At 41.7% G+C, this 15026-nt stretch overlaps 1 protein-coding gene and 1 long non-coding RNA gene across 2 annotated transcripts; both read left to right on the top strand.

Annotated features, from left to right (window-relative positions):
• Positions 1-878: 878 nt before the first annotated feature.
• LOC113409027 (GTP-binding protein 8-like) lies at positions 879-13789 on the top strand (the record flags this gene model as incomplete). The annotated part of the gene is made up of 5 exons (XM_026662570.1): positions 879-977; positions 3110-3240; positions 3654-3753; positions 4225-4343; positions 13653-13789. Coding segments are annotated over 5 exons (522 nt in total), but the record flags the coding sequence as incomplete, so codon positions are not given.
• On the top strand, positions 4350-7317 carry LOC113409028. The gene is made up of 3 exons (XR_003370424.1): positions 4350-4609; positions 6460-6585; positions 7082-7317. It is a non-coding gene; the product is annotated as an uncharacterized LOC113409028 (long non-coding RNA).
• Positions 13790-15026: the final 1237 nt, after the last annotated feature.

Raw genomic sequence — 15026 nt, 5'->3', positions numbered from 1 at the left:
CCATAGGTTGCCAACCCCTGCTATACAGCGGTGTCCCTATCTCCCCTGCCCTGAATTCATGCATTTGGGTGCTGTAGTTTTGGCAGTTGGGGTTTGACCACATGGAGCGTCTCTGTGCAGCCTCAGCCCTCTGTGAACCATGGGGGCTGTGTCAGCATGAACTTTATGTAGGGAAACCTGCTCTGCACTGTCAATTGCCTCGGAGCAAGTGGTGCATTTTTGTCCACACTGTGCAGGGGAACTGATGGAAGCACAGCTTCTGAAGAGCCTGGGGTCCAAGGAATAGACTAATGCCTGGGCTTTGTGCAGATGTCCCAAGATTTTACAGATCCTGGGGCTTCTACAGAGTTGAAGGACTAAGCCCCTTACAAAGGGAACAAAATATTTATCCCTACAGATAGGACAGTTACATGGACATTTCATGTTGTCAGGGGTACTAAGTTTTCAACCTAACTTGGCCCTTCCTGAGACTTTTCATATAGGAGGGTATCAACTAGCACAAAGACATTCCCTTGAAAGCGAGTCAGTCTTAGTTACATATATGGCCCCCAGCACCATGGTATCTGAGCACCTCACACTCTATGATGACACCCCTGTGAGATAGGGAAGTGCTGTTATACCCATTTTACAGATGGGGAACTGAGAGGCTACATGACTTGCTCAGCTTTACACGGGAAGTCTATGGTATGGTCTAGAACTCGGCTCCCAAGACTTACGTGAGTGTCGTAGTCACTGGACCATCCTTCCTTGTCTAAGGTGGTAAGGCCACGAGAACTAATTGAGGGTTTGCAGGAGTGACCCACTCCTGTTGCACAGGTGGGGTTGGATGAAGGAGAGAAAACTAACAATGGTATTTCCTTTCTCCTGTCTCTCTCCAGGTGTGCTTTGTGGGCAGAAGCAATGTTGCGAAATCCTCCTTAATAAAGGCCTTGTTTTCATTGGCTCCCGATGTTGATGTCCGAGTGTCAAAAACTCCAGTAAGTGTTGTTACGGGATTCCCTCCATCTCAACTGGAAGCTCCTGCCAGTCAGGGGAGATGAGAGAAAGAGGGCTAACCTTAGCGCTGGGGTAACACAAAGCTCTGGGAGCATAAGCTGGATTCTGTTCTGGCTTGTGCATCTTCAACAGAAATTTTAAGGTTCATTTGCAAAAGTCCTATTACTGGAAATATGAGGTGAAAAGAACCCAGCTTGTCTCTCAGAGCCCAGGGTAAGTTTGCAGGGCTAGCAGTTGGGAGGAAAAAAAGAATCTTATTACTCATAAATTGGAGCACACTTGATGTGCAGCCACTGGGACAAAACAAACACAGCCCTACCAAGCTAATTTGTAGTCACTTTTTGAGAGTAGTTTGGCACTCGGAGCTAAATCCTCCTGTTCAAGTAATGACTGGAAGGTCTTTGAAGCAGTGGAACTGTCGCAGTCTGCTCCACACAGAGAGAAGCAGAGGCCACAGGGAGGCTGTGCAAGGGGTTGCCACACCCTATGGACCCACAGAGGGAGACTTGAGGGCATGGCCAGTGATGCCGTGACAGTAGATCTATTGACTTAAACACTCACAACACAGGCTTTTTGAGTGTGTTACTGATGCTACTTCAGCAGAGGCTTCAGTGGTGGCTCTGGAGCAGCTCCCCAGGTATCCTGTGTCCTGCTTTCAGCATGTCTGATTTGTCTTGCGTACCTGCAAGTTTCACCTCACTTAAACTATTTCCTTACAAAATCAGACATAATGGGCTGTGACACTTTTGTATTTTTATTACTGAAAAATTGCTTTCTTTCTCATTTTTACCGTGTAGTTATAAAAGACATCAACTGGAATGTAAATATTGTACTTACATTTCAGTGTATACTATAAAGAGCAGTATTGGTCCTGCTTTGAGCAGGGGGTTGGACTAGATGACCTCCTGAGGTCCCTTCCAACCCTGATATTCTATGATAAACAAGTCACTGTCTGTATGAAATTTGAGTTCGTACTGACTTTGTTAGTGCTTTTTATGTAGCCAGTTGTAAAACTAGGCAAACATGTAGATGAGTTGATGTACCCCTGGAAAACCTCTACGTACCCCCAGGGGTATGCATATCCCTGGCTGAGAAACACTACTGTAGAGTGTTTTCTAAAATCCTTTCTGATACCATGGCTAAATAGTATGGTAAGTACTAGTGTTCTGGTGGCACCTTAAAGGCTAACAGATTTATTTGGGCATAAGCATTCGTGGATAAAACACCTCTTCACGAAAGCTTATGCCCAAATAAATCTGTTAGTCTTTAAGGTGCCACCAGGCTCCTTGTTGTTTTTGTGGATACAAACTAACGCAGCTACCCCCTGATACTGCTCTAGGGTTGTAATTTCAAAAATGTAAGTCCAGTACATCATGTGCCTACTGGACTCTCCTACATGGGCTCATACAGCATCTCCCTCCTCTCAACTACCTAGATTTGTGTAGTCACATTAAGGGTATGTCTACACTACAGGATTAATCCGAATTTAGATAATTCGAATTTGGGAAACAGGTTGTATAAATTCGATTGTGCGCGGCCACACTAAGCACCTTAATTCGGTTTTTAACCACATTAATTCGGTGGTGTGCGGCCACACTACCCCATTAACTTAAACACAGTAATTCGGTGGTGTGCGTCCACACTAACCCTAATTCGAATTAACAAAATCGATTTAGGCTCTACTCCGTTCGTCGAGGTGGAGTACAGAAATCGATTTAAAGGGCCCTTTAATTCGAATTAACTGGCTCTGTAGTGTGGACGGGTGAAGGGTTAATTCGGATTAACGCTGCTAAATCTGAATTAAAGTCCTAGTGTAGACCAGGCCTTAGACAAACTTAAGCTTGTGTATCAGTCGTTGGAATGGTATCCTGTTTCTACTAAACCATGAAGTGGTTCCCTCATTCAGTCAGCTTGTCAGTTACCCAGGATACATTACAAAGTCTATTCAGCGTTTCTAATGAATCTAAAACACTTTCCAGTCTTCTAGGCCCATCAGATTATTGGTTCTTGTCCATATTCAGCTCAGATTTCTAATGTTGGGCATAAAGTACCTTTTAAATAATCCCATGGCCATTTAGTAATATTTAATAAAGCCCAACCTTTCTCTCTCCAGGGCCACACAAAGAAAATGAATTTCTTCAAAGTGGGGAAATACTTTACGTTGGTGGACATGCCAGGCTATGGCTACCGAGCCCCGCAAGACTTTGCTGACATGGTGGAGGCCTATTTACAAGAGCGTCAGAAGTAAGAGAGCCATTGCATGCTGTCGTGTTTTACCTGCAATCTCACAGTGCATCAGAACAGTGGGATGTTTGCGGAGATTATAAAAAGGTGGAAGAGTTAAGTGTAGATATCAAGAAGGCATTACCAACAATGGGGTGGAATGTATTAGACCACGGTATAGCTTCCAGAGTGAAGTGGTGGCATTACCATTGTTTGAGTTCTGTTTTGAAGCTTGGATGGATCAAAGCACTGGAAAATATTCCCCTTAGGTGCTATCCTGTATTGACTCCTCTCAGGATGAACTAGATAAGACTAATTCTCTTTTCCCATCTCCAAATCCTATGAGGAAGCGTCTCAGTTCTCATGCTAGTTAACGTAGAAACAACCATTGTTGCATTGCCCCTCACTTGTGTTACTATCTGTATCTTTGTTAGCTTGAAGAGGACCTTCTTATTAGTGGACAGCTTGGTAGGATTTCAGAAAGCAGACCACATTGCCATAGAAATGTTGGAGGAGTTTGGGATCCCTTACGTTGTAAGTTATACTTTCTCTTTAAAACACGAACCAAAATAAAAATGTAAATTGGCCGGGCTCAAGGGCATTCTCTAAACATTTTGTACCTTCAGCTAGACGAGCCTCAGCAGTAGAGCTCTAGCAGTGAGTTAAAGGTGATCTGCACAGGGAAAAAAATTGTCCCCCTTCCCCTCCCCCTTTTTCTTTTTCATACTGTATAGGGAGGCCTGAAAATCTTTTTTTTTTTTTTTAAAGGTCTGAAGTTTCAAAATTGACCTTATTTTTGGTGCCCAGTTTGACACCCCTTAAAGAGGCCTGATTTTAATAGGCTGGGTGCTCAGCATTCATGTCCTAGTATCCCATTAGATAGGACATGGAGCAGTTCGAAAGCGGTGGGAGGGTGATACATCTTGGCAAACATTTCCAGGTTTACAGTAAAGCAACATTCTTTCTCCCCTGCTCCCTAAATCTTCTCTTTATGGATTTGTGCAGTTTGTGTTAACCAAAATGGACAAAGCTCCCAAGGGACTGTTGGTTAAAAATGTACTGGAGATCCAAGACTTCGCAGAGAAACACACTCAGGGGTGCTTTCCTCAACTCTTCCCAGTCAGGTAAAGCTCACTTCTACTGATGTCTTAATTTTAAGCACCTGAAAAACACCAAACTCACTGAAAGGTATGACAGTTTGGGAGACCGAACTCCTGTTTATGCCCAGAACAGGTACAATGGGCAGTGTCAGGGCAAGTTACCCTCATGCTGATCCCATCCTATCTGAGGGAGAACCCCCTAAAGAGGTGAGAGGAGAGTTCAGCTTTCAAGGCCCATTCCTCGTTTGGTCTTTCAGATGAGACTGGCAGCAGAGGCACAACATATGATGGTGGGTTTTGTGATGTGAATGCCTGTCTGAGACTACCGCACTCATTTTAAACAGACCATGTACGGGCAATAGCTTGGGACCAGGTTTGAAATGGTTGTGGCTTTCTTAGGCATACCAAGGATAGTACGTGCAGTTATGCTGCCCAATACGAATTAAGGCTACTTTGCGCTAAGACTGTATACAAAGTATCCCCTCTGCAGATGGGGGAATGGGCAGAGAGGCTAACATGCAGTTCTACTCTGAAAAAGGGCAAGATAAAAATGGCATCTTACGTAACGGCTCTGCTGCCTGTGTGTAACTTTAACTTCAATGTTCTTATTCCGGTTAGCCCTGCAGAGCCTGTACAACTGTGGGAGAGGGAGCTGGGTTCTGTTTTGGATCCAGCATTAGCAGAACAGGTAACCAGTTTCTGATTTCAGGCCCAGCTCTGGCCTTGGTTACATCTGTACCACCTCACTGAACCGAGCTGCGTGGTACAAATGTAACTGAATGGAATTTGGCATATAGAATCTTGTACGGGGGGTGGATGTGTTGGAAAGAACCCAGCTTGACTCTGTTTCTGGGGTGAGACTGTGGCAATTTAAAAAATCTATTTGTGTAAATAGAGCAAGGTTGATGTTGAGCGTGTCAAACATGGGACCCCAAAATGCTGTTTTTACAGTGTCAGTTTTCAGAGTAGAACTATGCTAAGGCCTAGAGCCACAAAGCGATGTAGGCTCCTAAGTGACTTGGCCAAGGACACACAGAAAAGTTGTAGCAGAGTTTGAGATAGAACCCAAATATCCATTGCTCTGCATTTGTGAAGTCACTTACATCGGTGCAAAAGGCTACCAAAAATCAGCATGGTGTAATTTTCTACAGCCACTTGGTATGGGTATAAGTGACTACCCAAAGCCTGTGCTTTTAGTATCATATCTCCTCTCCGGGGTCGCTGCGCCCTTATCTCATATCATATGGGCTCGGAATTTTTTTATTTGATATTGAGCAGTGAGCAATTGTCAATTTGGGGAGATCAGCACTGGATTTTGTAAGATAACGTGTAAAGGAGTACACCAGTTTGTAACTGTCATGATAATGTCCCTTTATAATGAGATCCTGAATTAAGTGACGAGCCACAGCCAAGCTTCCATTGCTGAGCACGTTGTACCTGATAAAAGTTCAAATGTAGCTCCTTTATGGAGAAACAAAAATGAAATCCTAGGACACTGAAGTCAATAGGCCAGAATTTGACCTGTGACATTTAAATTAAGTGGTGTGTGTAACTGGGGAAAATCCTATGTAACATTTTTTCCTTGTTTAAAAAATATCTCAGCAGAGAGCCCTAGTAAAAATATTAAACATCACGTTATTTTGAACATGTCTTGTGAAGTTGTTAAACTTGTACTAAGGGTTGCTGAACTCTAAACCTCAGCTGCAGAGTGTAGCAACTCTGTTATTATTGCAGCAGTAAACTAAATGGAAGAATTAACACCTAATTTCATTGGATAGAAAATGTTTAGGGCACCACTGAGCTATAATTTCAAACTCTTGTGAAGCTGCATTTTTGCACCAGAAAGACAAGTACTTCCTTCTACACACAAAGCTAAGTGAAGAGAATCTGTGATGTACCATAACATTTTTTGCTGATTCCACTCTGTGATTGTGCAGTGGGTAGAGTTAAAGTTGCTGCAGGAACTATACATTTCCTGATTGTTGTGGGACTAAATTATTGATGTTTTAAAATGTATCAGAAACAATTGGCTGACTTTGAAGTTACCTGTTACTCCAAGGGACGGTGGCAGCTTAGCAGAATTAGGCACCTGCATTTAAAGGAAGCAAGGACCTGAACATGTAAATCTTTGTTTCTACAGTTCCATAGAGTATTCTGGCATCCACCTGCTGAGGTGTTTTATAGCCCATGTTACAGGAAACCTTCCCATGATGAATTCTTGACAGCCACAACTCTCCTGTTGTATTCTACTCATCCAGCACAACAGGTACCAACCATATTGCTCTGGACTTTGCTTTTTGCTTTGTAGATAAGATAAAATAGTGAAATTATTTTGAGGGTTTGTAACAAGTTTCCTTAAATTTTCATTAAGAAGTTAAGTGATTCATGCAGCAGAATGTTATCTATGATTTTCTAGATGCATTTATTGGTATTAATTTACTAAATTGACAAAAAAATAAAGGATTTTTAAAGCTTATGTTTTAACAAGCTTCCACTTGTTTCCCTTCCTTGTTATGAAGATAGCTTTCATTTAAAGCCTGCTTCACAATTAAGGCTTAGATGCTAGAACATAGCGGTATAGCAAGAGAAACGCCAACAGAGTGCATGTGGCTCTGGCTATAGCAACATTCTTTATTCACTGATTAGCTGTGACTGTCAGTCAATTTGTTTTAATACAGATAATATATGAGAATAGGGTCACCCTATGGAATTTGAACTTGTTGATGTATGTGTTCAGTTCTAAATTTTCATGCTTTCTTTAGTGGTGACAAGGAAGTAGCAAGAACACTCTTTCCTGCTGTATTGCTGTAGGGCTTCCTACCTGGAGGTGGAAAGGACCTGTCCTTTAAGAAGTTATGAGAGGATGATGCCTGAAAAGAAAGTCTGGTACACAGGCTGCATGGAGTTATGTGGTACCTCCACTCTATGCCCCAAAAGGAAATTACTCTAATGTAATTGAGCACCAGTGGCTACAAGCTGTGAGGGCTCTCCACTACCCCATCAGTCCCTAGGAGAAAGAGCAGATGAAAAGCTGTGACTTTGTGAATGGTGAGAAGATGCCGACTGCTTTGACAGCACTTGTTAATGGAGCACTCTGCTGGAAGAATTAGTACTTACATAGCGTCTATTGCCTTAGAGAGCAAGGCCTGAGGATTTCAAAGGGGTGGAGGTTACCTCTCCTTTTTGCACTGTGTTCTCTTGCTTAGCACAGACTTCATTGTGGACCTCTCAAGGAACAAACCAAAATTCTAATGTGATGACAACTGACCATAAAGGAGTGAACTTCCATGGCAAATGAGGTACATGCTGCATATCTGGCCCTACCTTGTCCCTCAGTGGCAGCCTCCTATTCTTCAGGGGCACATAACAGATGTGGAATAAACTTCTCACACTAAGTTGCATCTGTCCAGCAATGCCCACTAGATGGCATAGCTGTAGTGTTACTGATGGGTAAGGTTTCCTTCCCAGAAGATCGCCCATTCTTAAGCTCCGTTTACACTGGTGGGGTGTGGAGTACTGGCTGTGTTCTCACTTGTCACTGCAGGGGCTAGCTGTATGCCATGGCAACAGGCTTCAAGAGGGGGGAGCAGCTGGAGCCTTTCACTGGGGCAGGGGAAGGCTTAAGTAGGAGGATGTTACACTGCTAAAAATAGCACTGTAGAGCAAGGAGGTAGGTGTGTGTGCGCGCATGCGCGCACACACACAGAGCGCTCTCCAGCCTGGGGGTTCAGGCATATGCTCTTCACTGAAGCAATGCTGTTAAATACCAATGCTATGTCTGTACTCTACATGTGACTTAAGTGTAGATTAAGAGGGTGTGTGGTCAAGTTCATGTCTGTTCATAAAAGGAAATGCTTTACCTAACCTAATTGTCATTAGATGTTAATCCTGCTACCTGATAGTAGCCACTCCTAAAAACAGGATCTGGGAGTTGTTGGAACAGTAGCCTAATGCAGTAAACTAATTATTATGTGCTGTAAGCAAAAGAGATTGATCAAAGTACTTAGGAGTTAAATCCATCAAGCAGAACAAAGGGAGAGTCAGGGCTATGACTCCATCTATAACCACTGTTAGAAGTGCTTAGTGTCATAACAGCAGAGGTGCTGTCCCAACACCTTGTGTCCCAAATGGTACATCTCTCAGGGGCAAAGTTTCCTGGAGCACATGCTATGGCTCAATGTCAGTTCTTGGTGAATAGTTTCAGCATGCTAGCAAACATTTTTCAGAAGCATCCACTCAGTTTTGGGTGCTGCATGCTCTGGGCTCTTGCCAAGTCAAGCATCCAAAATTAATGGACCCTTTTGAAAAGTGTGTCTTAAATCCTATAGCTTCATATACATCTGCCTGCAGAACCCAAGGTTCTTATTTAAAAAAAAAAAAACCACACTACACCAACTGCTATCAAAAATCTTTATGAAATACCTTTGACTGATATTTTGAAATACACACACAGTTTACATTTGTAAGAATTTAATAAATATATACTTAAGAGTAACAGCTCTCAAACAGCACATTGTGGACCAGATCCTGTAGTCCTTGTACATACGTAATTAACATTAGATTGACTGCCTTGGGAGTTAGTGGAAGGAATGCAGGACTGGCCCACATTACAATTGTGCTACAGGAAAAAAAAAATGCATAGGTGAAGTCCTCCATGCAAGGGTTATAGAGCATTAGCTTTACTTTTATATTTGGCTAGGATTTGTTTCAGGTTGTCCAAGAGGTCTTCAGACATAAATTCTTCAAACACTGTATCAGCTTTTGCATTATGCTCAGCCAGGTATTTCTAGGAAGAGAATGTTACTGGTGAGATTTCCAACTTTCGTTTTTAACCTAAAAGACATGCAGCTTCTGTGTCAGCACCATGTGCATCTTTTATTATTATCCACTGCATTGGAATAAGGCCATCTATCTAACTTAAATAGTAAAACTGGTTTCTTCAATAAAAAAATTAACTAAATAAACTCCAAGATCTGACTCGATAGTAAAGTAACTAGGTTGAAAACAGCTGTGTTTGACAGTGGCATGCCACCAAACTTTGTGAATTCCTAGGGCACAAATCTGATCCCTAGGAGTTCTTGTGAATGAAAGACATACCTGTGTTGCCTATTAAAATAGTCTCAACTCATAGGCTGATGGTGTAAAAGCCAATCCTGTTCTTGAGGGAGGTTAGCATAGCAGAACACCAAAGGAGCATGGATAATTTGTTGATTTTTAGGAAGCTTTAGAACCCTCTTAAATGTCTGCAGAGTGACTGGTAGCTCTCTGCCATAGTGCCTCTTCTTCATTTTCCCACACCTATGTATTTTTTTTTTTTTTTTTTTTTTTTGCTATTTCCTGGTACAAACCTTCAGAAAAATCCCAGCTTCATTGAAGTTAATGGTGCAGGATGTCACTCTGAATATCTAAGTATGCCTCTTCTCTCCCCTAGTCTAGCATTAGTTGTTTCCACATTTCTCCTTCCCACTGAATGTGTATATTTCAGATTGGAAACATGCAATCTGAATCTTGCACTTGGATTACAGTGTCCTAACCATTTACCTTCCCCAGACCCGAAGAAGTGCTGTGAAGCTCGTAAGCTTGTCCCTTTCAGCAACAGAAGTTGGTCCAATAAATATTACCTCACCTAGCTTGTGTCTAATGGCCTAAGCATTCATCTCCCTTCTGTAGCCATCCCCTGCACAGTCACTACGAGTGTAATTCCATTTTAGAAGGGGTTTTGATGGCCCAATACTTTCACTAACCTAGATGGATTTACACAGCAAACTGCACACTCTTTATGGCTTAAGCCCTCTTGGTTAAAATTGTTTTCCCTGAATAAAGGTACTGGCAACATTAATTGTGAGGCAGATGCTCTAGGGATAGTCAGGAGCCCAGAGTTCTATTTCTGCTTCTGTCATTTCACTGCCCTTGGCTGAATCCCTGGCCCCTCTCTGTGCCTGTTTCCCCTCCCACAGTTTGTGTTGTCTATTGTAATGCAAACTATCAATCACATCCCACCCTTTGCGGATTGGTTAATAAGCCTTTGAACTACAGGAGAGGCTATTGTCATCTTTCCAAAATGATCTCTACTTTTTGCAGTTCTGATAACAGAGGGTCTGAACAAACTAGAACATCCACCCACATCAGCAGTACTGAACACCAACAATTAAAGTATTTGGAGACCTACAGTGTCTCCTTTTTCAAATACAGCCCAGGAAGAACAATTGCAATTGTTACTGCTATTTCATCCTACATTCAATCAGTGTGGTGACAGCTGTTTTAGGTGAGGTTGGCAGGGCATGGTGCTGTACTTTTGCAGCCTCCAAGCTCTTTGGCAAAAGCTTAATAGACATTGGAAGCATTACAAGGGGTCATTTTACCAGTAAACTGGTCATTTTACTGGCTCTGCCAATAATTTGAGGGGGAGGTAGGGAAGATGAGGTGTGTGTGTGTGTGTATATATATATATATGACTAAGGCAATCAGTCATGAAATATCCATAAAAGGAACCCTAGAACAAGAGACCATTAAGAGGCTATTCCCAACACCACACACTGGTTGGGTGCTCTGCTTGCACATGGCAGTTAGTTTCAGCACATTTTTAATCCACATGGAATTTGCTATTGTGTCACTTTGGGAGAAATTGTGGACTTTTCTGTACAGGAAGGGAGAAGATTGAGCATGCCCAGACAAACAGGAGAGAGATTTGTTCTTTCCAAGGAGCTTGGAGACACTAACCAGTCACTCCCGAGAGAGAGACTGACTGACTTTTGGGGAGAACAGACCACCTCTTTCTTCATAACCTGCCATGAACTGGGCAGGACATGGAGAGAGAGAGAGAGAGAGAGAGAGAATTAAAGAGGGGTGGCGTGGAAATAAACTGACTGTAAATTGCCTTTTGGGCAATGTATATTTCCTGACCCTGCTTTCGTGTTAACAGTAATGGGTGTGACTTACCTCTACAGACCCTACATGAAAAGCCACCATCTCCAGGACACGGTACAACTTATCAAGCAGTTGCATTTTCTCTTCATTTGTTGTCCTCACAGCAATCTGGTGCCTGAGGAATACAAATACATTCCCTTAATTGCATGCCCAGGCCAAAGAGAAACCTCTTCATTTTAAGGTTGACAATGTAATAAATGTTAGAAAAACTCAACAGGCTGGATAATTTAAATCAAAGTATTTAAATCAAGGCAATTTAAAAATCACCAAATGGAAAGCCTCGATTTAAACCTACTTTTCCATTTGTACTTCAGTGTCTTTCTAAAGGAAGGTGCATTCTCATTGGAAGATGCAACTATTAAAATGTTAATTTACAACTAAAGCCTTTTCACTAGATTTAGTGCATCCTTTTGCTACCTAAGAGGATACACTAGAACTATCTACATTTAAGCAATTATGTAGCTTAATATTGTCAGATTAACTGTACATTTTTAGTACATTAGAAAATTGTGAGTGATACTGCTTATTTACTAGATAATTTACTTTTTGCTCTGATTTGTGTCAAGCTGTAGTAGGATGGTAACTGGAATTTAAACAAACACAAAACAGCATATAAAATACCACCTTAAATGTTTTGGCTAGATAATCTCTTATCAAAGCATGTTCCACCTTTACAACTAAATGATTTATTAAACAGAGATTAACTACTCAGTGGATTAAACTGGTTATTTCAGGTGAGCTTGGGAAAATTTTCAAATATGCCTAAGTAAAAGTGAGTTTAAATTCCTAGTCTCACCTAAGTCTCTTGAAAATAAGACTGTCTCCTAAATTACTCAGGCTGACCTATTGTGCCATATTTAAAAAGCTTGACCTCAAAAGTTACTCAGGAAAAACATCTTCTATATAGAAAACAGCTATTAACTCAGTTTGCTTGGTTTTTGTCCAGATTTAATTTTAAACAGGTTTATTTTTATAAAAAATAATTTAAATAAAATAAAAATCCAATTTCAAATAAAATCTAATCCTGAAACTAAGACTATAGATAAAATTGAGTACCTATACAGTTTATACATTCTCTAGCAAGCATCTAGCCAATTCAGCATTATCAGACATTACAATAACCTTACATCTAATCTCTCCCAATACATTTTTAATCAGTTCAAACATATCAAAAACTCTATAAAGGCAGTGAACCATCCATGTACACAGGAGTATTTTTAGGTATTATATATAGATGTAGTCTAAGATGATAAATCTTAGTTACACAACAATATTATGCGTGCTTTGTAGTGTTAAAAATATTAACATTCTGCAGCTATATGTGTAGGGCTAGACTTTGAATGTGCATGGTTTATGTAGCATGGCACAAGATAAAGCAGGGGACTGGGACTCAGATTTGTGAGTTCTATTCCTGGCTTTGCCACTGGCCTGCTGGGTGACTTTGGACAAGCATTTTCCCTTCCGGTGCCTCAGTTTACCCATCTGTAAAATGGTGGTAATACAGACTTCCTTTGTAAAGCACTTTGAGATCTACTGATGAAAGGCTATAAAAGAGCTAGAAGGTATAATATTAGGACTTTTATATGTTCAACAAGTGTGTCAAGTCTTGGGGCCTTTCTGTAGAACTTGAAAACTCAAAGACTCTTGATAGATGGGGCATAGAATTGGAATATGTAATAACTAACATTCACATGGCTGGATATTAGAGAATGCATGAACTGTAAAGGATACTGAAACCTTTAACTACAGTCCAGTCACTATTGAAAGTTAACTTCTGAATTTCACAGTATATGGAAATGTGTCCAAACACATACAGGTATTTCGGACTCACTATGGCAGACTCACAGTAGCAAGGCTGATTAGAAATGGGCTTTTCCCCTCAAATCAATTTAGTCAGTCAAAAAAAAAAAAAAAAAAAAAACCAGGGTTAATTTTCAAAAAGTGAAAAGGTTTTGGTTTCTTGACAAAGTCCATTTTCCACTGAAAGTAGCAGGCACTTTTCTTACGTTTGTCTTAAATTTTAACCAGCCCTTGCTATGCAGGCATTAATTAATACTCCATACTGCAAGGTTCTGGGAGGAGAGAGAGTTAGTGATATGGGAACCATAGTATATGTGCAAGACTAAGGGCTAGTTACGTATTCAGTCAAGGAAATCTTATACAAACTACAGAAATTCACCATCAACCCTCCAGAGTATGGTTTTCTCTCTACATTGCAATGCAGTAGACTTCTCAGGAACAATCTGTTTTAAAAAAAACATCTGGCTGTGTGCACTTACTTCTTCTGAATTTCGTGTAGCTCATTCATAGCTTCATTGAGGCCCTCGTTGACTCCAGCCTCAATTAGGTTTTTATGTATCTCTAGAGCTTGCAGTTCAGCTGCACTTTTTTCCTCTTCTTCTTCAGCCACCTAAGGAAGGATAAACAAATTCTGATCAGCAACATGTTCCTCAGACTAAGTTTACCTACCAATAATTAAAGTCCTAAAACTTGCTAGGAGAGTGGACCTCCTGCCAGCAGAGGAATACAGGCAAACCCAAAGAATTCCCCCTATGAGAGGATCAAATCAAGGCCTCAGCAGGACAAACTTCAACTAGTAAAAATTATTGACCCCCTTCTCTTCCCCCCACCAAAGATTAAACAGTTGCTTTTTGGTTATATTGATAAAGGGGTGACAAGTAGCAGTGCAACTCACAAGCATGTTTTAAAAGGTAAAGCAAGTGTTCTTGGGTAAAGGTTCAACAACAATATGGCAAGATGATGCAGAATGGGAGAGGACCATACATGACTAGAAATAGTCCCAAACTTAGATCCCTTTAATAAAAACAAGTAACTCCTTAAAGGTTTCCTTTTTCTCTCTTTTCTTTCTAAGAGGAGCCATTGTTCTCATAGGCAGCCTGCCATTCAGCCCCCAATCTGAGTGGGGTTCAAAATGACTTAGCAAGAACTATGAAAAAAGAAACAGGAAGAAACACTTCTCTCCTGTATCCATTAGATCAGCAGTTCTCAAACTTTAGCAACCCGAGGACCCTCATTTTGATTTAGTATTTTTTGCAGACCCCCAAGTTCCCCGCTCAGCCCCAGGCCACACCCCTACAGCGCCACCCCTGCCCCTCCTCTTCCCTGCCTCTTTCCGCCCCCTCCCCTGAGTTTGCCCTGTCCCCGCTCCTCCCCCTCCCTCCCAGCACCTCCTGCACAACGCTGGCATGCATGGGGCCCTGGGAGATAGAGAGGGGGAGGAGTTGATCAGAAAGGCCCGCAGACCCCAGTTTGGGAAATGTTGCACTAGACGAGTTGGGCATCGGGTCAGGCATGAACTGTAATGAGCCAGGCATCATGAGAGGCTGCACACCCTGAAGCGTCCTTGCAGCACCAAATCTGAAATATTTTGTGAACCATTTTATTATTATTTTTAAAGACGTTTTGCCCTGTCCATGCACGTTGGCACCTGCCTACACCAGCATGCTGCCTGGAATGGTTTTTGAGAACCTCACCAGGCTTTTTCTACCCCCTCCCCCGCACTTAGTGAGGAACAAGTGAGATTAGGACTGGATTAAGGCAGTCGGGGGCCCTAAACACATCACAGTGTGGTGCAAGTGAACTCAGTTTCTGCTGTAGAGAAGCCATCAACCAGGCAGATCCAGGTCCAGAAAGGGTTGCGGAAAAAGGTTGCAACAAGATATTTGTTCCAAGAAAAACTGGGTGTCTAAATACTTCCATCTGAACAGAAACTGGGTACCATACCTGACAACTGTTCAGAAAGAAATGGGAGGCAACACA

Source organism: Terrapene carolina, unplaced genomic scaffold (assembly GCF_002925995.2).
Source record: "Terrapene carolina triunguis isolate 2854851 unplaced genomic scaffold, T_m_triunguis-2.0 Scaffold28541, whole genome shotgun sequence".
Taxonomy (NCBI): Eukaryota; Metazoa; Chordata; order Testudines; family Emydidae; genus Terrapene; species Terrapene triunguis.
The sequence above is the reverse complement of the archived record's forward strand: the minus strand, read 5'-3'. Positions and strand labels throughout refer to the sequence as shown.